The sequence below is a fragment of the Coturnix japonica genome, chromosome 3, assembly GCF_054131305.1.
Source record: "Coturnix japonica strain WE chromosome 3, WE-NBRP24, whole genome shotgun sequence".
NCBI classification, from domain to species: Eukaryota; Metazoa; Chordata; class Aves; order Galliformes; family Phasianidae; genus Coturnix; species Coturnix japonica.
In genome coordinates this window covers 55,789,573-55,815,866 of record NC_140665.1, presented here as the reverse complement: position 1 = coordinate 55,815,866, position 26,294 = coordinate 55,789,573, and the positions used below count along the sequence as shown (strand labels likewise).

Here is a 26,294-nt window from a genome sequence, read left to right as displayed (position 1 = left end):
AGACGCCAGGAATTACTGATCCACCAAAGCCACAAAACAAGCAGGTTGGGATTTCCAGTTTGTGTCTTCATACTGAAACATTTCTACATTTATTGATGGCTTGACTGCATTTTTTTTTAACTACAGAGTATTGTTTCTCAGATTGCCAAGACTGTTTTCTTGTTTAAAATGCCAAGATATCTGGATCTGCAGAGAACATCAAAATGAGATCGTTTACTTTCATACGGACTTTTTGACACTACTTCACATCAGGATAAGTACATCCCCAAGGAATCAAATATGTTTAGAAAAATGCATAAATGAGCACAAATAAGCATCCTGAGAAAATATCAACATTTCTTAATGTTTAGTTTTAATATTTTTAAATCCCCCCCCCCCCCCCCCCCCAAAAATGCTTCATTTCATAAGTTGTTCTGGCCTGAAATATGACACATTTAAAAACAAAGCAGAATGAAAGGTAGTTAAAAGTAATGAAGATCAAATCATGGTCAGAGCTGAGATATGCCAAGAGGAAATTGAATAAAATGGAGTAAAAGTATGCCACAATAAAAAGAGATAGAGAGATTTCACCTTAAGACTTAATAAGATGGAAAAATAAATTAAGAAATAAAGATAAACTTAACTGAAAATAATTCAGTTAGTACAGCTCTGCTATATGCAGAACATATGCTAATATGTCAGACTGCTGAATGAGGTCTGATTGCCTTTCTTGCCATCTGCAGTTACACCACTGAAACAGTTCGTTTAAGCCAAACTGTATTCCCAACTATAAATCTGATTCTGTGCATGAATTTGTGTTAGGCTTAGAAACTACATAGGAAAACCTCCTTCAGAGATTTTCTTGGAAGAGTAGAGAGATAAATTCAAGAAGCATTTGTTTTCATTTAAAATACACTATTTTCCAGAACTGCTGCAAAAGGGTGTTGCTGTGGTATTTATACGAAGATACTATTTTATTAGCTCTAAATTGAAAAGTATGGCAAATCTCTTAGTCTCATGTCATGATGATGGAGCTACTTGCTTGCACATGTCCTTGGCCTTCTGCCTTCCTCAGGCACCACTATAATCAAAAGAAGTTTTGTATTTTCTTGAGGGTCACGGTAGACAACACAGAATAATACTGGATTAGTTACCACATAATCTGTCAGACAACCTCCTAACCATATTAGAAACTCATGCAGAACCAACAAACTGGTAGAATGGCTGAAGAAGTGACGTGTGGGTCCATCTGGCCAACACCTGCTCAAGTAGGGAAATCCAGAGCGGGGGGCTCAGGCCCATGCCTGGATGGTTTCTGAAGAGGGTGGGAGACTCCACAGAGTCTGGGCAGCCTATGCCAGCACTCAATAGCTTGCTCTGAAAATCAATCTATATTGTCACTTACTTTTTTAGGGTTCATCACTTGGGCACTTATTAATCCATGTAAGATGTATTTTATTGCTGTGTTAATTGTTAAATCAGAATGTTGTGTATTAATGTGTCAAAAATCCTTTTAAAGTCTAAGTATATTAATTATTTTTCACTACCTAAATTACAACAAAGAATTATATAAAGTGTTCTTAATAAGAACAGAAAGGACTTTCTTCAAAATCATGAAGATTGACACTAATTATATTCCTAGCTTTTTATTCCATATCGATTAAAAAGTGCATTAGCATTACTTTATTTTTCTCAGAATTGTTAATAGGTTTAACCAGTTGGGCTGGCTTTTAAAATATCATTATGATATCCATAGTCTACTGAAGATTCTAAATGTAGTAGCAATTGAGTATTATCAGATTGTATGTATATTTAGCTAAGTCTCCCACATGGACACTTGCTGGGCATCCCACTTTCAAAATATTGATGGCATCTTAACATTCATTTTAAATTCTAATCATAATTATGTAATAGTTAATTGTCCCAGTCTAAGCTAATCATCAAATCTTCCTCTATAAACAATTGAAAAAATAATTACCCCAACTTCTAACACAGCTACATTACGATATGTGGATAGAAAAGCTGAAATTAATTTTTCTATTTCTGGCTGGACAATGAATGAAGTATGGACAAACACCTTTGAAACTCCAAGAGCTGAATTCAAAATGTCTTATGCAGAATAGCATGATTCCAATCTGAAAAATTTCAAAATGGCCAACTGTTATCCTCTGCTAGAAGTACATCGTGATTCCCTGCAACCAGAGTCTAGGAACAGTTTCATTATTTTTAGAGTTATGAACAATCTTACATGCTCCCTCTACAGCTAATAGAGGGAATCAGCATAGCAAAATTCAATGTGAAATCTGAGCGAAGAAGAAGGTGTAGATTCTAGTTTTATACATATATCCTTCTCTTAATTCTCTTGTCACTTACATTTAGGTTAGGTTTTTCTACCTTTTCATTTAGTTGAAAGCACATTTATGGTGCTCTGTAGTAGTTAACACATACAAACAGTTGTTCTTTTATTGTGCTTTTACACAAACACACACATACAGTTTCACACACTCCTATTCATACATAATTCACATCACTGTTAGTATTTATGTTTCAGAATTTTACACTAAACCCATCTTTAAGAAAAAAGTCCTAAATACTGTCCTAATCTCTGGAGGATGTGCTTCTTCCTATATCTCTTTGCTAGTCTACATAACTTATAATTTACAGCAATTACACTGAATCTCCCTCCCTCCTTTTTATTATAGGTATATATTTGTTAAATTTTAATTGATACATTCATTTAATGACTGTAGTTGGAGGGGTTTTAACATGTAGGCGTACTGCTTCTTAATTGTGAGATGTGACTTCTGGACACCTCATAAATTCTTGTTAAGTAACTTCCAAATTACTTCCGCTATTTGCTTTCTGTATTTATTTTTTCTAACCCATTATCTCTCAAAATTTTATCCAGGTTTCTAAAATTCTCTCCTTTGAAGTATTGAATATATGTATATTACTGTCCTCTGTTTTCGCATAATGAATGCAATTAGATCCACTGATCTGTTCATATTTATTCAAGGTAATGAGGCTCAAAATAGAATTACCTTATGTTAGGTTCAATGCCTTTTGTGTTAGACAATTATCATCTATCATTTTTAGAAACTTCAGTGATGTTTTACTACAGACTGCATACAACCTCCATCACAGGTCTTTAAAATGGAAGGCACCAAGAACAATACAATTTGTCTTTCCAGACAACAGTTCTGACACAGATAATCATCTCTCTAAAGTAAAGTGCTGCACTCCTTTTATGAATGTTCTTTCTTTTTGTAAACAAGCTTTATCTAATTATTTTAAAATTTCAGTCACATAAATGTATTTGCAATATCAATTATGTTCTCTTTCTCCTCAGTATTAAGAATTTTCCGCTTCTCTAGCTGGCTACACAGACTTCTGGCACTAATCTACAGACACCAGGAAAGAAATACATTGTCTTTCTCCCTCACTTATCTGTTTGCTCACAGAGTTTGAATTAAAAAATATTACTATTTCTTCTATGGAAAACTTGAAGTATTGTCCATTGCTTGTATGATCTTCTCAGCTGATCTATCTCTTTTTAAGTCAGTGAAAAATCTTCCTATAACTTCAAGGATGGCTGAAATGCAACCCAGCAATCTTGTTTTTCCTGGTTTGTCTTTTTTTCTGCCAATGTCAGCCTGCTTTAGATTCAGGGAGGAAAGTGAGTAAGGTGTTTATTTTGTGATTAATGGCCATAGTCTTTGCATGTACTGAGAGAAATTTCAGAAGTGTTGGACTGTCAATCCTTCAGGTCCCATAAACATTAGATAAGGGAGATAGACTGCTGAGGAGATGTCATGATAAGATACACAGGTAAGGAAGCTGCATGATCCATACTGTGAAATGTATGTGTTCATTTGACTGACAAAGAAGTTGCTGTTTTTATTCTCCTGTCAGTAGCCAGATTACTCTTAAGAATCTCCTAAAGATTAGGAAAGGGAACAGAGGAAGGAAAATGTCTCAACAAATAAAGATCTGATGTTATTGAGTATGACAGCTGATCCCATTGGCTTTGTATTTGCTTAAATATTTGTTCTCAGACTGAAATAATATGTTGATGCTTAATTCTGGTTTGATGGAAAATGTTAGTTTGCATAAATTCACAGCTTTCTTTAAGAATGCTCTGAGCCACACAAACTAAATCCCCCAAGCAAATTACCATTTAAGAAAATATTTTATTTCCCTGGGTCTCAAAGGACAAAGCAAGCTTTGGTAAAAGAATGAGAGCTTTTATTACATATTATGAAGAGAAGAGGAAGAAGAGATGAAAAAATTAAAGCAGCCAAAACTAAAACTATTTAGAAAGTTGGTAGTGGTGAGTGATGTGGAGTCACTGGCTGCTTACCTATTTCTCACATCATAGCTCATCATCTGAAAAAAAGGTAGGCACTCAGAACATCCAACAACAGGAGAATGTGGTTCCACAAAAGTGTGGTTGAAAGAGCTTAAGGGGAGGCAAAGAGGGAAGCATGGGAGACTGGAAGTAAAGCAAAGCAAAGCAGAGAGGACCCCTAACATCTTCATCTGAGTTTGCACTGACATAACAAAAGGAAGTGTTAAAGTGTATAGAAACTCAAGATGAGAGGAAATATTCAGCTTGTTAGGATTTTTTATTGAGTGTTGCCTGTACTGGACTAGCAGCAATTCTTGTTCCTTATAAAAGCAAGGCTGCATAGAACAAATCTTACATACCTCTGAGAGGTGAAAAAGAAGCCAGGTTATTTCTTCTGGAAGTTGGGTTATGTGTTCTGAAAGCTGGCATAGGATTGATCATAACTGCATGCAGAGTAAAAGGTGACTTATTCCTCCCCTGACCAATATTATCCTGTTCTTTCCTCTACACAGACTCAGTCACCAATTTTAGGTGGACATTTACTCAACTTATAATGACTCCCAGAGCTCAGCATGTAAAGGGGAAATTTGTCATCTTGCAGCACTGCCAGGAGAGAACACAGTTAATAGGTTGGGTGAAAGACCTAAATAGTGGTATACTATTATTTTTTGTGTCCATGAATCAGTGAACTGATATAGAATGCCACAGCATATTCTTGAATACATGAGAAAAGATACTCCTTACTACTTGGCTAGGTGTAGGCGACAAATTTCCACTGCATTTCCTCACTTAACATTAGTTAAACATCCATGGCACCCTGAGGCTTCTGTCTTTAGTATAAAAGAAAGAACACTGGATTTCAATGCTCAAGTTTCATCACACATGGATATGGATAAAGATGATACTGCAAATGAATTTTTACAGTGGAGATGTGTCTATTCTGTAAGGTAATTAAAAAAATCACATAATTCTTAAAATTCAACAAAGGTGGATAATTCAACTAATTTTGAGTAGATTAGACAGAAATCCCCTAATATTTATTGATAATAATAAAGAGAAAAAATAAAGGTCAGAAACAAAAAGTGGGTTTTTTTTGTATTTTTTGGGTTTTTTTTTTGTTTTGTTTTATTTTGTCCTCTTAGTACTCAGTATAAAAGTAAAATTATTTAATCTCTCCTTTTTGAAGTAAATAAAAAAAATATGGTCTATTATCATACATTGTGAAAGCAGGCTTATGGCATATCAACTGCACACTGAAGATGTGTTTTTAAGGTCTGTAGATGTATTGTACCAAAACTGTTGTCACTTGAGGAACAATTTCTCATTATGGTTACACATCCTGTGACACTGCGGTTCTTGGTATCTATTGGCCCATGAATATGCATGCTGAAGTTATAAAATAAGTCATATTTCTTTTCTGTTTTCATTAATAAATATATTTTAATTATTATTATTTTTAAGTAGTTTTTCTTGGTCCACAGCAACACTGGAAAGACATGAAGACAAGATGTTGCCCTGAAGTAACAGCTGAGAGTCTTTTGGTGAACAGACTGAAGAATTTTACTTTCTTGACCTCAGAATTACTCTAAGCTTTTACATATGAATATAGTTTGCATGGATAGAAACAGGAACATTTCATAGAATCATTTTGTAGAATTGTTTAGATTGGAAAAGACTACTAAAATAATCTATCCCAACCATCTACTTCATTAGCAAAGCAAAATTAGCTTAATAATTATTGCCCAAGGCTTCATCTCTCTCTTTTTCTTCAACCTAGACTATTCTTACACAGCAGGGGAACTTCTTGTCTACACAGAGTTTCTTTGTTCACTCTTCAGTGCTAAAAGCTGTAGCAATTTCATATTTGAGACATTTGATTAAGACTGTATTTAATTTATGTTCTTTTCATCTAATTTATATTCAAATATCTGGGTGAAAGACTTTGTTTATGGTGATGTGAAGTTCATGGGTTTTCATGAGAATTCAGTGCTTTACTGAAGTTTTTATAGTAATTTTTCTTTACTCTCTTTGGTACACAAGGAAATGAGTGCTTCTAAACATCTATGAATTGTATTTATCTTACTCAAATACTGTCTAAAACAGATATGTAATGAATAAATATACATAGTAGCAGAAGAGACATGTATTGCAAATCTACCTTCTTTGTGATGCAGTTAGGCATGAGTTTCCTAACTTCCCCCGTGTAAATACAGCAAAAAGTAAAACGACTCCATTAGCTCTGGACAGTGTAGATAGAAGCAAACATCACAAAAGGACTACTTGTTCCAACAGCGACGAGTAAGTACTTTAGAATATATGAAGCTCCACCAGAGGTGCCTATCTTTCTATATCATCTACAGAGTGAGATGGACTTTTTTGTGAAGACTGTGAGATTCTGAGGTGCCTGGGAAGAGCAAAGGAAGAGCTGGACAGCTTAGGAACAAGACTGCACCAGTGGAGGCAAGGAGAAGTGTTGTTATATAACCTAAGAAATATTGCAATACAAGGTTGTGAATTATTTCAGGTAGCAACAAGGGGTAGGAGAATATGATAGGCAAGAAGCTGTGAGAAAAAATGACTTGATATGTAAAATAAGTAACTGTATGTATAAGACAAGAATCAGTAGAAAGCTAGAGGGAAAGCATGAATTATGCAGACAATTATCCTTACTGATTAGAAGAAACCTTCAGGGGTGGAACGGCAGCTCCTCACAATTTAGGAATTAGCAAAGAGCGTCTGAAATCCCATCTGAGTGGCAAAAGGAAAAGCCTACAGTTTTGCGAAGATATTTTGGGTATTTTATTTTTAACTTGAGATGACAACAATAAAAAGTACAAAAGGAAAAGCACTGAGAGAAACTGGATTCCCAGCAAAAGTGAAAAAGTCAGCAGGCAAACAAAATCAGCAAGAGCAGGAGGGGAAAACTCATTTTAAACCTCTAGATCCTAATTAAAGCTTGGAAGATTTTTAAGACCCTTAAGGGAAGGTGACTGAGGAAATGTCATTTGGAGTTCGAGATTTGATGCAGCAAAAGAGACAATAGAACTTCTTTAAAATGTGGTGAGACAGTATAGATTTCAGTGCCAACTCCTGAATATGATGTAAACAGTTAAATGAGGGAATTAGCAGTCATTATATGTATATACTGGCATGTATATGCATGTATATAAGATATACATATATCTTATATCTCTTGCATTATGCTACTATACTACCAGAGGAAAGCTGAGCCGTGAAAGAAACCATAAATGAAAACACCTATGGGTGGCCAAGACAAAAGCTGAAGCTATCTAATATCATCAAGCAACCAAATTATTTTTGTTCTAGGTACTTACAAAAGATAATCTCTTAGTGCTGTTATTTGTTTCAGTTCAAGAAATTGAATGAGACAAAAAGAAACAGATAGTGGGATATGTGTCTATAAGTTGAAGTGAGTATTTCCTCACTTTGACTCATGTATTTACAGTTTTGAGAAGTAAATATTAAATTAATTCATATATTTTTTTCTTTGTTAGCTATTTGGTGAATACAGTATTGTACATATGGCAAAGATACTACCATTGGCCAAGAATACAGAGATACGTTTTCATCCAAGAAACATGGTGTGTAGGGGGGGGAAGAGGGAGAATAGATGCAAATGGAAGGCATTATTTTCTATTGTGCTTTTATACAGCTAACAATGTTAAAACTAGAGTACAATATATCATTTTCAGTACTGTGTGTAATCAGTGTTTATGGCTTTTTATATTCTCAAATAGCTCAATTTACTCATTCAGACAAAGCTTGTGCCATATCAGTGAATCTCCCATTGTCAGGAATCATACAGACTGAAGTAAATGGTAGATTAACCATCCATGGATTGTGAGGAACAAGCTTTGCCATTTGGAAAGTCAGCTACAGAAACATTACTATTTCTGATTCTGTCAGTACATTATAATTATTCAGAAGTCCTTTATTTTTAATATTAAATTCTAATACCTATAGATGTTGATTTTGTCCTAAATTTATTCTTTGACAAAACTTACGGCTTTTCAGCTTCTTGCTGAAAAAAATGCTAATGAAAATTAAGTTCAGACTTATATCTGGCAAAATATTTGCAGTTTTATCAGCTATCATTATGCTATTCCTGTCTCAGAAGGAATGTTATCTTGGAAGGAATTATATGTGTAAATGCTGTGTATTAAAGCAAGTAAATTCTCTGAGGTTGTGCATCTCACAGGCTAAAGAAGTTAGACGGCAGGATTTTTGATGTTATTTTCCATCAAGGATAACTAGTCAGTGACATGTGTGAGAACATATTAAAAGGCATGAGTGTACACAATATATCAGCCATAGCAGGCTGGTAAGTAATTGTAAAAGGCAATGTGGGTTTTATTTGAAAACGTAGGTCTTAATTTTAACTGGAAGAACTGAAATCAGTCAGTAGATGCAGAAAGGTAAATGGTAGATTGCTAAGGAAAACATGTGTAGCTTGTTTGATTGAAAAGTTGTATAAATAGTTTATAAATGAAGTTTTCCTTACAATAAATAATAATAATAATAATAAATGCAATGAAAAATGCATGCTGGAGTTATTTAGTATGTGTGCACTCAGTATCACTTGAAGCAAAAGTTTTTTTAGGCATTAACACCTCTGGAGCAGGCCATCTCCTGCACGGCTTGAAGGTTTCCTAATGAAGAAAGTAAAGATAAAGAGGTCTAGAGGGAAACACAATGTTCAGGTTTTCAAAGTGTTACTCACAAGTAACATTTATTCTATATATGTCACGGGAGAAATATTCACTGACAAACTTTTTTTTGCAAGTATATGTAAATGTGAAAGTAAATTACACCTCTGACACTTGGCAGGTTGTCTGTCGAGCTCTAGCAACACCACTGGTAGCAGTTGGCCTTTGAAGACTGTCAAAGATTAAAGCTCTCAGGTGAATATGTGCTTTCACTTCATTCATGTAACTGTTCCTGAGCTGAAATATAAAATAGTAGAAATACTGGTGCCCCTTCTCAGAGTGACTGCCTGCAAGTTAAAATTGGCATCATGTCAAAACATTTAGCAAATTTCAATTAAACTGAAATTTCGTGCTATTTCTGGCTGGAGAGCAAGGCTATAAGGAGAAGAGCTGAGCTGGTCTCTTCCAGTTATTCTACTGCAGTTCAAACTGGGACCTGTAATACCTGAGCCCTTCAGAGCAGCAGGGAGCTCACTCTCCTTGTGGAGTGGGAGGAAAGGGGTCAAAGGGAGAAAGTGGGAGATACCAAAGCCAAAAACAGCCTACCAGCTCCCACCCCTCATAAATCACTTCCTTGGAGTGCTAGCACTTACAGCTCAGAAGGCAGTAGCTGTCCCTGCAGGTCAGACAATCTAACGAATGCGTAGTGCAGAGATATTTTGATTGATCATGATCTGTTTTTCACATCTTAAAATCTGATTAAAATGCCAGGTTAACACTGGACCGTAATAGCTCTATTCATAGGCTTTACTGAAAAATGAGTTACAAAGGTGGTTGAAAAATCAGACTTCAAATATTCAGCTCTGCCTGCATACTTTTCTCCTCTGTCCTGAAATGCACATGGATCAGTGACAAAACTGCTTTTTTTGCACAGGCATGAAGCATTTAGATCGATGCACCAGTAAGGCCATTGTGCTTCACTGCTGATATTGGGTTTCTGTTTCCAGGTGTTAGGTAGCAAGAGAGCTCTGTGGGAAGGATGGTGCTGCACACAGCCAACTGCAGCCCCCTCCATCAATACCAGAACAGGTTGCAGCTGAACCCATTGGCCACATATGAGGTACCTTTGAAAGATGTATGTGGAAAAGAGCAGAAAAGGCTTCAGAAGACAGTGTCAGCTGAACATAAAAAAAAATCAGGTTAAGTATATTGAACATTACAGTAGCTTAGCTACTACTTCTAAGAATAGTTACCTACAATACTATGGCTCTGAAATTTAGGCATGAAATAGATAGATTTTAGAGATGCTAGGCTTCAGTTGACATGACTGGAAATGATAAACATTTGACACTGCTAAAAATAAAGCATCAAATAAATAGCTTTTTGAAATCTGAGGTTATAATTCAATGTTCTGAGCATAACAATTTGAATTTATTTAGGCGCGGCAGTGCTTCTGACTACTGTTATCAAAATGATGTGATGCTAGCTATGTCACTAAGACTCAGGTAGAAATCAGTTAAAGAGATTAAAGATATCAGTTAAGAGTAAACATTTCTAAATAAATCTGTCTGACACCCAGTGTTACCAGGATATTCACATTTAAGGTTGAGTTTGCCTGTTAAACTTCAAATATGTGTTGAGAACTATACTTTAGAATGTCTCCCTTTCATCTGAAATATATGCTAATTACCTTATAGCTTATCAACATCATAAATTATAGATTACTGTATATTGGTTATAGCCAACCTATTAAGGCTATTAGAGACATTTATGAAGGGGGAAATGTAAGGGGAAAAAAGAGAGAGAGAGAGAAGCAGAACTCCTTTAACTCTTCTGTTACTCAACTAGTAGGTAGTGGAATTTTGTGCCCATGGTATAGTCAAGCATAATCTAAAGACTGCATTAACAGGTAAAGATTTTTAATATGCCTTTTTGGCATATTTTTTAAAGCCAAATTTTTAACAGGTAGTATAGTGCTTTGTGAAGCAAGGGTCCATATTTGGGAATCATCTATATGTCCAAGAAATAATTTTTGGACTATTTATTCTATACAACAGCTCCTAATTGCAAATCTGACACGAAAGGACTATGGAAAACCGATTCACCGTTCCTATAATTTCCATAGTAGTTATGGTAGAATACGCTGATGTAAATCCATTCAATGCTCCCTCCATCTGTTCATTGCCCAAGTGATGTGACAAACAACATAAAATGCAAAAGCAACAAAACAGCAACTTAAATCACATGAGAACAATCCAACAAGGAAAAGTTTAAGAGTCCTGTTCTCATTCTAGTGTTTTCTTCATTTCTTCATTTCTTTCTTCATTCTTCATTTCTAGTGTTTACAGCTGACCAAGGGAAAAGCTGGATGATACAGAATATTCTCTGATTAGATTTATGGGAATGGCAGTTACTGCACAATCTTTACATGTCAAATCAGGAGATTTCTGTGAGGTAGATATAATCTTGTTGCTGAAATATATTTGCATTTTTGTGAAAAAAAAAAAAAAGTAGAGCTGACACAAGAGAGAATATGTATACTGTATTCAGCTTCCTCCATGCTATGTGAATAATGAAAGTAAGGAACTATGCTGCAGGTTCTGAGCTAAATTTGAATATGAAAGATTATATGAACAACAGGTTGAATATGAAAGGTTACATTAAGAAGTGACATGTCCAGATCTCATTCCCTCCTTCCTTCTCCCTCACAAAGAGAAAACCAAGGTGTAAACATTAGTTACAGTCTTCTTCCCTAAAATGCATCTTATATTCTGCATTTCATAATGATGACGTTCTATCAAAGGAAAAATGTATTTAAATTTAGATGGCCCTCACTATGTTCTAAGATTTTTTTGATCTCTAGTTGCAGCCATGCGAGTTTGAGATTGCAAACACATGAAGAATAAATTTATCCAGTGCTGCAGGTGCATTTTAGCTAAAATTTTATACACTGGCATTTTTATGTGCATCACGTAGACATATAGTCTTGAAATTTTGCTTTTGCTGTCACTTTTTGACTAGCTCTATTTAGAAACTTGAAATACTTGCTGTTCCTAGATTAGATACCAGCATCAGGCATCTCCCTTTAATTCTCAGTACAATCCTTTGATGAAATAAAGCAGACTGTTTCACTCAGAAGTCTATAATGTATTGCGGAGTATGACTTTAGCTTCAAGGAAGTTCCTGCCCTGGACAACAGTCGGAGTTGACTCTTGTTCCCAATTCTGGAAAATAATCATTTAAAATCAAGATCTAAGCATCTGTTTAGCTTTCTAAACACATAAGAGTGTACATCCCTATACTTAGAAGATACTCATATTGTCAGTAGAGCTTGATGGGAGGTGTGTTTAGGCACCTTTAAAAGAGATTCACCTTTATATCTTTAGGGACATGTTTATTAATTCTGTTTTGGTGTCATTCTGTTTTATACCTATGACTATGACTTGTTGATAATAAGATCTCTGCAGATTTAGTCAATATTAGGGATATGAAGGTAGATAACTCAGAGGAATCACCATGGAGAAATAAATATGAACTATCTGATATTCTAAAGTAAACATTATATCTCACATAAATAAATATAAACCAGATTAGAACCCAATTTGGAAATGAGTCTATAATGGCACAGCTTGAAAGAAATACAGAGAGAAACTTTCTTTGGTGAATATTGAAGTGTTGAGTCCTTTCTAAGCAAATGTACTATACAGAGTGTATAATTATGAGTGCTTCCCTGTAAGTAATGCTGGCTCACAATGTTGGAGGCAGATGCTGGTGGTATTACAGTAGATGCTGAACCATCTTCTCAATATTCCATTGCTGTATGACAGACAGCAGCAGAGAGGTAATCTGAAAAACTGGCATCTGATATGAAAGTATGGACAAAGTGTGTCATTGAATTCCTCCCTGCATTAAAAATGGCACTCATTGACATTTGTCAACACTTGCTGAACAGTTATGGAGACCAAACAGTGGGCGTGAGCACAGTGAGGCAGTGGGTGGTGCATTTCAGCAATGATGCCATCACAATAAGTATGAAACAGCAGGTCACCTTCACTGCTTCAGATATTTATGAGCATGGCAAGCCAGCTCTTGCTCACTGCCGGTGAAGAAGCACACACTGAATCAAAATACACCTTCAGTATGATTTGATACAGAACCAACATTTCACCAAATATGAAGGAAAGAAATGTGTGCTTATCCTACACTGCCTTTTAAAGACTATACAAGCAACATGGAACTGAATGTAATTGTACTTTGGAATTGCCTGGTAAGGTGGCTGAGTTTTTGAATTGTTAAACTTACTTCTCCTGCTGAGACCAAATAAGGCAAGGTAGACTTACAGTGATGTAAATTACAGTCATAATAACATGAACTTTGGTTCTGCTATGAAAGGCTATAACATTAGAATTTAACTGTTTTTTTTTTTTTCTTCCTACTGTTGCTTTGCTCATATATCCAGAGGTACTGTACAAGTTAGTACAAAATTTTTTGGCCTTTTACTGCTCTACACAAATACCACTTGCATCACTCTGACAGATTATACTGTTCATTTTCCCATTCAAATTAACTCAGGTTTATGGTCTCTGTCGTTACCCAGATTAACTGGATATAGATTTTCATTTGCCTGTGCAGTGTTAGAGTATGAAACGTGTTTCCCTGGAAACTTTAAAAGCAATCATTTACATAAACAGCATTGTCATCAAAGCTGCACAATTCTTCAGTTGAAATTAAAAAACAAACAAACAAACAAAAACTATGTCATTGATTGAAAACATTTGCATTTTAAACAATCTAAGAAAGCACTTCTATTTAATTTTGGGGACCAAAGCAGTACTTATTCTCATTATAAATATGAAAGTAATTTCAGAAAATATTTTCACTTCTAGACTAACAGCATCCACTGGAATATCTAATTAAAACACCTCCAAATTCTGCTTAAATATTTATCTCTAATTGTCATGCAAAACACTTCTGCCCTTTCCTCTGGGCAGGGCAAAAACCACTGTCCTTTTGGCACAGATTGCTTTCACCAGCCAAGAATGTTTGGATTACTTTAATTATTATTCAGGTAATTCTAATCTTCTCTACTAAGCTATTTACAGAAATCTCTTCAAACTGTTATTTTTTTCCTCACAGATGCCCAACTAATATTCTCTTCTCCTCTACCTTTCCCCTTTCCCTTCTCTGCTGTTTTGCCTAAATGGGATGCCAAGGTACTGGGAAATAGGAAAAGTGCATGCACATGCACATATGTGCTCCCATATGTACTCAGCACTGAGTTGCATCATTAGAATATTTTGTTAATTCTTTTAGATGAACTGTAGCTCCCAGGTTTTGCCATCTGCTTTAGAAGGAAAGCTCAGTACAGTAGTATCTGCCTTCTCTTTTTATTATGATTTCTAATGAGCAATGTGCAAAGCTTACAATGCTGAAAGTTTTAGCTCAGACCATAGTTACTGATGTGAATGGGTAAGTTAGCTTGAATTTCTCCTGTTTTTAAATGGACATTTCTATGTAACAGATCTATTTTTGAGCTGGAAGACATAATATTAATGATTATTAGTAATTGTCTACATAAAGACATCGAGATATTTTAGGTAATTTGATGTAGTACAGAGACATTATTGCTTTTGTTTTTCACAAGGAAAAACAGTGAGTGGGAGAGAGAGAATGTGACTTGTTTAAAGGTCATATGGCAAATATTGACAAAACTGAGTTCCAGAATGAAATCTTGGCTTAGGTTAAATCAAAGGCAAAACTCACAGTGATATCAATGGGCTCTCATCCCAGGCTCCCACCCTGACAAGATGGTGAGGAGAGATATTGAAGAGAAAAAGTGTTACAAAAAAGTAATTTGGCAATTTTAGGACCTCTATTCACAGCCAAATCCCTTCTGAGTATGATATGATGCTGTGCCCTAAATGTTATTACATTGACTCTCGTGTGGTGGTGCTCACGTTTGAAAATGCAGCAAGGTTAAAATATGTCCTTTTTCTTTTACTCCTTTGCAGAGCTTAGGGATGAACTGCACACATAAACAAACATTCATCAGCATTAGCACAGACTTATGTGACATTGGAAGGATTATTTTTGTATAATTGGAGTGCTATAAAAGAGTCAAACAGTTACTGGGACTAGATGTGTCTGTGGGTACCACTTTCTTATTACCATGTCAGACACAAATTCAGTTGTAATGATTGAATTTTGTAAGGAAATGAATCATGAAGTGTGAGAAAAAGAATCTAAAACATTTAATGCTAAATTTAAGGGCACAGAAAAAGGACTTGGACTCCACAGAAAATGCTAAGACCAGATCCCTTAAGTCTTTCCAACTTAACTATTTTCTTTAACACTGAAAAGTATTATCACAGTATGTTTCGTGCTCCAGTTCATATCTAGTGTAAATTACAAATCAGAAAATATTTGACCTCAGTCTAACTCTTACTGTCCTGATTCTAGGAGGTATTTATTTCATATTTCTCATACTTCTCTGTAATTGAATTAAAATATACTTACCAAAAATTTACTTACCAAAATTTACGTACTTTTAAAACAGATGCAGTCACCACCTTTTCATTTTCTACTAGTTTAAATATTTCAGAAACTTTAAGAAACATCCCTGTCCTTTTTAATTCCCTTTGGAGCAATGTTTTTACAGTGTTAATCTTATGCAGGAAGGTTGAAATATATTACTAATAAATTCACAGATCGTTCAGAATATTGCAGAATGATGGTAGGTTTAAAACAAACAAACAAACAAAAGAAAACAAAACAAAACAAAAAAACAAAAAAAACAGGCTGAATGGTGACCAGATTTTGAAAATGATAGTTGTAATGAGTAGGGCAGTAGGAGTTTACCTGAATAGCATTGGTTACATTCCATCCTGCTTCCCAGCTGGAGAGCAGTTTCACCTGGGCCTGTGGCAGTGGAGCTGGGGTCTCATATCCTTGATCCTGGTGGCAAACGTCAAGCTCAAAGTTCAGGAGTCCATCTGGCTTATCTCTCTCCTCACTGTGAACCTTGTTTAGTTCATCTCTCCTAGCAAAATTCACATTTTCTTCATCAGTGTCTAGGCAACTGTCCCATCTTATCATCTGCAAAAGGAAAGATGGTGTTTCCCTAAAGCAGGTGAAAAGAGATGAAAAAGTCTGCTTCAGGCGAGCCATCTTTAATAGCAAATATTAAAATAAAATCTTTCTTGACTTCTCTTAATGTTGATCAGCAGCTGTACATCATTAATCCTATTGCTAGGTTAGCACTGGTATTGTAGTTATGATTAACAAAGTTTGTTGTCCTTAGTTCATTTATTTATTCCAGTTTCAAAAGACAGCTAACGAAATATCTTCAGCGTCTTCAGTGTACTGCCCAGAAAGGTCTGCTGTGAGATTTAATAGTTTGCAAGCCACAATTTAAAATTCAAATCCTTTTTCCTTCTACCTGTTTTATCTACATACATCAGTCAGTCATTCATGAAGCATCTACAGGTGGCTGCAAGAATCTCATTCTGGAAATTATGCATGTTTCTAATACAAATAAATAGTTCTGCTGAAAGGAAGAGAAATGCTTCATTAAAACCTAGATTTGATGGACTGACTGCAAGGTAAATGCACGTAAACAAGCTCACTTCTCTCAGTGTAAGAACACTTCTATGTTTCAGTGTCTACAGAGGTCAGTAGAACTTTAAAAATGTTCTTTAAAAAGCTCAAAGTTGCAAGAAAAAAAAAAAAAACATAGCTTGCTCATAACTATAGTTAATTCACAATTGCAGGTGACAGGGGGACGACACAGAGCTGTGATTATATACTTACTGTAGGAATGTGATAATTATGATTATTCCTGCTATGAAATCCTAAAAGTACTATTTACCTTAATATCCCTGTCCTTCCTTGGAAGGAATTTGTGAAGGAAAGGTTACACAGTTGTAGAATTATTTCCTTTTGATGTTTTCCAAGCCTGCCTCATGTTTCTCTTTCCACTTTATTTCTTTAATAAAAACACTAAGTTTTAACAGCAGTATTTCTACATTAAAAATGGAATATCTAGGACAACAGTCATGCTGGAAAAAACTATTTGCTTATACAATGTCCAAATTTGACCACATGAGATGAAGTATAGTCCTTGTTTGCACAAGCATTACCTTTCTTGTAGTTCTAATTACCTGAATTCTCTGAAGAAATTTCATTGAGAAATAGAGAACACCAAATTGATAACTTCTCTGCCAGATAAATGTAAACTACGAACTTAGTAGAACTTCTCAGTTCTCATCCATTTCCAAAATTAAGTATCCAAATGCCAAATAAAAAAAAGCAAGTTTATAAGTTTCCAGAAATACCTGATTTTTAATTAAAATATTTATTTTAGCTCTCTTGGGCTTGGTGTACTGTTGGAACTATCAGTTTCAATGAAATACCCTTATTAGTCTCCAACATACAATGTATCACAGAACATTACAGATTACTATTGTACAATATTTATTATTATTTATAATACTAGTTAGACATCTTAGCTAAAATCGAGATTCCTTTGAATTAAGATGCTCTAAAATCAAACAGTAAGAGACAGCCTCTTTACAAGAGGTTTACAGTTTAACAAGAAATGACAGACAGATGCTTGGCAGTTTGGGAATCTGTTCTCCTTCTTTCTCTACTAGGCATCCATTGTGTATGTTACCTGCAGCTTTTACTTTTGCAGTCAGTAGGACAAATTATGCTCTTAATTAGTTACATTGGTGTATATCTATTGGATGTTTCACTGACATAAGTAATGAGCAAAGGAAGATGTATCAAATCTTGTTTTATTATTGCATAAAAAAGTGCTGCTTATGTGACTGCAGGAAACTGAATACTCCTGCTACTTACAGGGCATCCAGAAAAATCAAACAGTAAAAGCAGTAACTAAGGACTAGACTCAGTCAAAGTGTAGCTTCATTCTTTGTTTTTCCCATTCATTACTTATGCTAGTCATTCTTTCTTAACATGTTCTTCATACACTCAAGCTACTATTATAAGCTTCATTAAACCTATTATCTGTTTTGGGCTAAAAACTTCATGATTTGTGGTAGAATACAGTCGTCACTGTCTTTGTCAGCTATTTATATATTTCTATTTCAGTACCTGAAACATGTTTAAAATTTTCTCCACCTAGAGGAGCAGACTATTGCTGTGATTCAGAAGCTTGGTAGGACTGGACTTCGGGAACAGGAAGGATTGTTGGATAGGCACGTAAATGATATACTTCTTGGTCAGAGGGATCACAGTATGACTTTATGCTGTCAAGAATAAGCTCTTCAGGACTGACAATTGCCTTGGACATTTAAAAAAAATTTTTTTTAATTTTTTTATTTTTTAGAATCTATTTGACTCTAATACCTTCCAGTTTTCCATTGCCTTTCAAGGACAATGTTTCAGAACAGCAATGAAAAGTGGGTCAGTGTAGTTTCATAATTCCATTTGCTTTTATTTTAGACAGATGTGCAGTTACAGATCATTTTATGAGACAGTCAATCCTATCTCTTCCTTATAGCCTCATCTTAGCTATGGGACACAGGTTTGTTTCAAGTACAAGGATGAATCATGGCTGCTTAGCATACTCTTTTGAAACGATGAAGATCTGTCTTCAGAAATAAAATAAGTTTGTTAAAGATTCACCATTCTTAGTCAGAAGACTAGCTGGCCAAATAGAGCACTTCTAGATATGTCATTTCTTTTTCTCTAGAATAAATGCCTGCATGAAGGTTGTACGCTACTATTACTGACTGAGTTACTTCACACCTGTAGGATTTTTTCAGGCTTTTGCATGACAATGCACTAGATCCATGGGTAAACCTGGCTCTAAGAGCATGCAAATTTTGGATTTAGGAAAGATAGATAAGTGACACATTCTCACAGAACCCTAAAGATGTATGATGGAGAGGAGTGCTGATTACCAATGTTGTGCAGTTGAGGTACATACTGGCCGCCCCATTCCCCAAAACGAGATCAATAGGATTCTTTTTTGGTAAAGAGGTTTTCTTTTCCATAGTATCAGCCTATCACTCCGTAGTGCCCGAATGACTCCAAACTAAAAAAGAGATTAAAGTGCAAAATTAAAAATATACACCATTTTGATAAACATCTCTAGAAGGAGTGTCACAGACTATTTGTCAATCCTTTGCTTTATTCATAGTGACTGAGGTGAATAAAGTGAGTAAATTTTTTTGGTAGTGAAATAAGGATTTCAATTTTGGTACTATGGTTCTCTAATATAAACATTTGCAACATTTTTCATAATTGCAACTGGTACTTCTTACCAGTGCTCAGATTTCTGATCTGAATTCATTTTATCCAGGTGTTTCTGCCAATTACACAAATTTGGAAAGTTGATACAGATTGTGCATAGCATACAATGAAAGATAATTTTAGTTGTTGACTGTATATTTATGAATAGGCTTGTTTGGTATAAACTTAGATTTATTTATATGTTTTTATAACATTTCTGTGTTGCTTACTCTATGCATATTTTTATAACAAATCTTTAACTTCATACTCAAAATGTTTATGCAGACAGGGTCATACTATGATTTTCATGTATACAGGACTTCAGAAATGTATGACTGTAAATATGTATGCCATTTTACAAATACACAAAGGATGAAGTTCCTTACCTAAGAAGCCAAACTCTAATCCTGACAGAAAACAATTTAAAACAGGGAGAAATTAATGGAGTTGTTAACAACACTCATACTGGGAAGTTCTTTGAATGATCTTGATTCTTGGCCAGAATTTGTAAGAGATGATTTTAATCAGAGAATGAGTATAAAGATGTTCAAAGTCCAAGGGACAGGAAAGTATTTAATTTACTAGTAGTGCAGATAAATAAGACAATACAGTAGAGGACTGTGAGAGATACACATCTGGATGGTATAAGTGAGAGAAAATGAATAAGAGAAAGCACAGAGACAGAAAGGAAACTGGAACAGCCAAGTGGTCCAGGTCAGGATGTTATAATAATAATATTTTATTTGTTTATGTACAACAAAAACATCAAATATCTCTAATACCTGAGTGGTCAGTCATTTTTTTACAATCTCAAATTTGGTGTATGTTTATTGTTTATTTTTGTTGCAGTTGAGGGAAAGAGATTCTGGCAATTTTCACAGTTATAGACATTATGCTGGACAAAGTATTATAATTTGTGAGTACACAAATGTAAGAATATTGAGGGAAAAAAGAAAGAAAATTCATCATTTCATCAAGAGCAGTTATTCAAACACATTACAGGGATGGCCCTTACAGAATGTATGCATGGTCTTCAAATGAAGATCACAGAAGATGCTAGTGCTAGAGGTAGGTGTTAATATCAGTTAATTGTAGTGCATTCTGAGCTACAACTTCAGGTCCCTTTCATGTACCTAGCAAAATAAGAAATGTAATTCTAGCAAATGGCTTATCTAAGTTTAAAGCTAGTATCTGAGGCAGATCAGCTGCCACAGATCAGTGTCATGAAATTTACTATTTTCCCCCCTCACCATAAGGGAAATCCAGTATCACCTGCTTACTTGTGAATAAATATCTGTACAGAACCCATATGAAGGCAGATGAGATGAAACCCAGTGCATATATTTTTTAATGCCCACTTCATTCTGCAAATAACTACTGCTGCTGCGTAGATCCTTGCAGTGTTTCTACCAGATACTGATTAAATTTGGCATTCAAATCAATGAAGATTTTTGGCAATTTTGCTGATAATTTCTGTACGTCGGTTCAGGTACATAAATATCATAGAATGCAAGTTGGAAGGGAACCACAGGAATAATTGAATTCAACTCCTGGCTCCACACAGGACTACCCAACATTCAAACCCCATGTCTGAGAGAAGTGTCTAAACACTTCTTGAACTCCAGCAGTATGGGGCCATGACCAGCACCTCGAGGAGCCTGCTCCAGTGCTCAGCTCTGATGAAGAACCTTTTCCTAATCTCCAACTTGACCTCTCCTTGCTGCTTCCTCAGGTCCTACCTCTGTCACCAGAGAGCAGAGTTCAGTGCTACCCCTCCACTTCCTCATGATGAGATCTGAGCCATCATGAGTTCTTTGTTCAGCTTCCTCTTCTCTGAGCTGAACAAACCAAGGGACTCCAGCCACTACTTACACATTTTGCCTTCTGAACAGTTCACCATCTTTGTTACTTTTGGAGGCTCTCTAATATTTCTGTGTCCTTCTTACATTGTGGCAGTCAAATCTGAATCCAGTTCTCAAGGTAAAGCTGCATCAGTGCAGAGCAGAGTGGGATAACTCCTTCCTTTGTCAAGGGGCAGTGCTGGGCCTGATGCACTCTAATTGGTTCCTTTGGCTGTCAGGGCACACTGCTGACTTGATTCAGCTTCTCAACCAGAAGCCTGAGATCTCTTTCTGTGTGGCTACTGTTCTTCTCATCCCCTTGTTTCTGTATGTATGTAAGGGGTTCCCTCATTCCAAGTGCAGAATCTGGTACTTACTCTTGTTAAACTTCATGTTCCTGGTAATTGCCCGGCCCCCCAGTTTATAAAGATCTTTCTGCAATGCTTCTCTATCCTTGAGAGAATCAACAGGTCCTGCTGATTTAATGTAATCTTGTATGGGTAAATGGTAATCACAGCCTGAATCTTTGATTAATCAGCTGAGGCAAGTGTTGGGTCAGCTGTGGGAGCACAGATGAGGGTAATTCATCTGTGCTCCCGGAAGGGGTGGAGCTTGACTCCACCTCTTCTAGACTTCATTCAAGGGCTGACCACCACTACGGTAGCATCTCTTGGAGATTGCTCTTTGTGGAGGTTGCCTCAGTGTTTTCCACCAGACTGAAGACTTCTATACTGGTGAGTATTTACTATATATAACCTTTTGGATATTTAGCACCATCCTTCTTGTATTATTACCATTTTTGTACTATTTTCACCTTACAAATCTTAAAAAAAAAATAATAATAAGCAAAAAAAAAATAATTTAAGCAAAAAAAAAAAAAAAAGCAAATACAAACAACTCAGTTTTCAAAGATTACTAAAAAAAAGAGCATTAAAACTTTTTTAATCAAGATGTAATGCCAGGATTTGAAATCTCGTTGATTTAGAAGGGTAGAAGATTAAAAGTCTCAAATTATAGGCTTGCAGGTAGTAGGAAATTCATGATGATCATTTCAATCTATATGAGGACTGCTCCAAAAGGAGTCTCCTTATATTGGCCTGTGACATCAGAGGCAGAAGTTGGTTGTATGACAAGTGCAATTGAACCTTCCGACCAACATTTCATTACATTGTGTAATGTTGTTGCATGGCAATGCAACAGATCGCTGCAGGAAGGGCAGTCTGACCAAATGACCTCTGACATGGAAGAGCAGATGAAGCAAATGTGTGTCATTGACTTCCCCCCTGAGGAAAAGAAAAGGTACCCACTGATATTCATCAGTGCTTTCTGAATGTTTATGGAGACCAAAAAGTGGATGTGAGCTGTAAGGTGGTGCCTTTCAGCAGTGGTGACAGTGGAATGTCTCTGCTGCTGCAGATATTTACAAGCACGGTATGCAGTCACCTGTTCATCACTGGTGAAAACACATAGTTAATAGTGGTATTGATACTGAAAAATAGCATTTTTAGCTCAGAATTTGCTCTATCAAAGCATTATTGTGCTCTTTGTATCAGTTTCCATGCAAATAAGACACATTACTTTTAGAGTGGCCTACATAGTTTGGATGTTGTACACTTTTTCCATAATGCTCCACACTGAGAATGACCTCCCACTGATCTCCAGTCAGACACTGAGTGACTCAACATCACACTCTGGGTATGACCTTGCAACTATTCCCTTATGCATCAAACAGTCCACCCATCAGATTCCTATCTTTTCAATTTAGAGAGAAAGAAGTTGTGGGGGACCATATCAAAGGACATTCAGGACGGCAGATAGCTGACATCAGTAGCTCCTCCATCATCAGTTGATGAGGTTATGCCATCAAGGAAGGTCACTTAGTTGGTTAGTTGGTTAGGCAGGACTCGCCTTTGGAGAAGCCATGCAAGCTGTTCCACGCCACCTCCCTCTTCTCCATGTGCCTTAGCATAGCTTCCAGAAGGATCAACCACTAGTTCAAGCTGTGACCAAACAGTTCTAGTTCCCCAGAAGGGCATCTATTACTTGACTCAGGAATTTATCCTCAATGCAGGATAAATCAGGAGCCTCCTGGAATGTCCATAGCTTGCTGTGATATTTTTCCAGTGGTGGTTGAATTCCCCCAGCAGAATGAAAGCCTTTGTTTGTGATGTTGCCTGTAGTTGAAGGAAAAAGGCTTCAACAGGCAGCCTGTAGTGGGCATCAAGTACAAGGCTCCCACTTTTTTTGTCTTTAACTCTCACATGTAAGCTTTTGGCTTGCTAATGGTCATTCTTCAAGGACAGCTCTTCACACCATTTCTTTGTTGATGTAGAAGGCAATGCTTCCTCCCTTCCATCCTTGCCTGTCAGCTGGTAGCCATTGATAGCTATGCTCCAATGTTTCAGTGACTGCAACAGAAGAAGCTGAGCATTGTATCTGTTGCTGTGTCTGTTAGCTGTCCCTGTTGCACTCAGGGCATCCTTTGAAAGAGGAAGCAAAGTTGGAATAACTTAGTATTACTTGTACAGTCCAATAGTGTCTATTTTTTGAGTAGGAGAGGGTCTTCTGTTCTATGCTTTACTGGAGTATAATGCATCCAGATAGACAAATAATGCTACTGTCAAGAGATTTATTTAAACTAATTATCACAAAAGGGGGTTTTTATCTTCTGCATGAGCAGAATGCCTGAACATTCTGCATTTCCTGACAGTTATAAAAGTTATGCAGAAGACAACATTGAGAAACTCCTCTCCCACACTGAAAAACTTAGATGGTTTCTCTTAAACGGACCATTATTAATTGTTTTCAGAAATATTTCAGAAGATTGATTCATGCATAAAAATGCTTTTAGTCAAGGATTTTCTCTGCTTAAAAAGCTTTATAATTTTCTTCTTGAAGAAAGATCTTTAATTACATTGAAGCAATAGAGTGGAATTTGTGCATATATTCTAATTATATACCAGTAAAACTGAAAAGCTCTTCGTTAAAACCATGTGGAGAAAAATCAGAGGCATGCCAGCACTTCATTACTGAGAACTTAAGAGGAATTGTGTGGTGGCTTATTATCAGCATTGCATAAATAGAAGGGCACTCTACATATTGCATATGTTGACACAATCTTTTAGATTAAAAACAGACTGATTTGGAGAAAACAGAAGAGGATACAAATTAACTCAGTAAATTAAGCCAAATAAATTAATTTGACATAGTGATAATGGCACCTTGTTACCTATTTAGTAGACAAGTGTAATAATAAACATGTATTTTTCTAATTTAAATTTGTGTACATTCATATCTGTGCATAGATATATATACAGAGCATACAAGATGAAAGATCAAGGTTGGTTCAACCACAACCTAATTAAATCTAAGTGATCACCAAATTTTATAGTTAGTTCATATAATGGTTCACAAGAACTACATGCTTATAGCATGAGCAGAATATATGCAACATTTTCTGTTTAAACATAAGCCTTTATGATGAAGCAGAGTTTTCTCATGCTGTAAACAAGAACAGCTGGTGCACAGGCTGTCTTACAACACACTGTAATAACAATACAATAGACTTATTGTTAGTTGCATGTTTGTGTATAAAGAAGTTATTCATGTTTTAAACACAGAATTACTGAGCAATTCTTGCCAAATTGCAGACCCTCATCAAGAATTCCCTTGAAGTCAGAAGCACGTTACTTTTTACTGTTTAGTGTTAGTCCATATTATGATAAAATATTTAAGCCTTATAAGAAGGGTGGGTTTCCACAATATGTTGCTGCTGACTGCAAATTTGTAGGAGGGAAGTGAATAAATTTTAATTTGATCAGATTAGGAGTATAGCAGTAGAAGGTAGAAATGAGAAAGGAAATAACAGCCTCCTTACAGTGAATTCGTTTGCTGAAACTCACATATGGCCCACTCCTGCAATTCATCCTTTGCTACCAAGTTCCTTTATATTATAACTTTCCCATGAAAGTAAAAATAGATAAAAAATAGAAAGTATATTGCTGCATATTCTAAGTGAACTAGCTAATTAAACATGAAGAAATGTGACAGTGATTTGATCACAGGAAGTTCACAACACAACTTCTTGTGGCTGTGTAAAACATCTAGCTAATTATTTGTTAGATTAAACAACATACATAATTTCTTAATATTTTCAATATTTGATATTTCTATCAGTAATTATTTGCAATGACAGGTATTAATTACTTTTTCAGGATGACTTTAAAATAGGTCACGTATGAATCAGACCTAGTTTATTACAGACCAAAGTCTCTTGCAATCTGCTACTTAAACAGATTTAACTTGATTTTAAACTCCAAGGATTTCTTATCTAAACAATTCCTATGAGAGAAAAACAAACAAACAAACATGTTATTTCTAGCTCATCACAGAATCAAAGAATCACAGAATTGTAGGGACTGGAAAGGACCTCTGCAGACTGCCTGTGTTAACCTCTCTGCTAAAGCAGATTCCCTACAGCAGGTTACAAAAGAAAGTGCCCAGACAGGTTTTGAGTACCTGTTCATAGGAGACTCCAAAACCTCTCTCGTCAGCTTGTTTGGGTGCTTTGTAACCCTCAAGGTAAAAAAGTTTTTTCTCATGTTCATATGGAACTTTCCATATTCCAGCTTGTGCCCATTGCCTCTTGTTCTGTTGCTGGGCAGCACTGAAAAGAACCCAGCCGCATCCATTTGTCTCCTGCCCACTAGATATTTATAAGTATCAGCCTACCTCAGCCTTTTCCAGTTTGTACAGTAACAGGTTTCTCAGCCTTTCCTCATTATTCTGCTAGACTGTGTAGAATTACCTGCCTCTTTCAAACTGGAGAGCCCAAAACTGAACCCAGTACTCTAGATGTGTCTTCATCATGGCAGAGTAGAGGAGGAGAAGAATATCCTTTGATCTGCTGGCCAAGTTCATTTTAGTACTCCCCAGGATACCATTGATCTTCTTTTCCACAGGGGCAAATTGCTGGTTCATGGTGAACCTGCTGTTCACCAAAACACCTTAGTCGTTCTCCACTCTCCAGTGGGTCAGACCCTAATTTGTACTATTGCATGCAGTTATCACTCCCTATGTGTAGAACTCTACACCAGCACTTGCTGAACCTTGTAAGGTTCCTCTCTGACCAGCTCCCCAGCCTGCCCATTTGTCTCACAGAATAGCAGCACAGCTTTCTGGTGTGTTAGCCACTCCTCCCCA

General features: G+C 36.0%; 1 protein-coding gene across 1 annotated transcript in view; it reads right to left on the bottom strand.

The window, feature by feature from the left end:
- The window catches only part of LOC107311710 (vesicular inhibitory amino acid transporter-like), a 32,537-nt gene extending 6,465 nt beyond the window's left edge, over positions 1-26,072 (bottom strand). The window contains exons 1-3 of the mRNA XM_085542515.1: positions 25,900-26,072; positions 25,611-25,758; positions 15,853-16,089 (exon numbers count right to left, since the gene is read on the bottom strand). Of these exons, the coding sequence (XP_085398641.1) occupies positions 15,853-16,089; positions 25,611-25,758; positions 25,900-26,072 (558 nt within the window). The remainder of the gene's footprint in view (positions 1-15,852; positions 16,090-25,610; positions 25,759-25,899) is intronic.
- Positions 26,073-26,294: the final 222 nt, after the last annotated feature.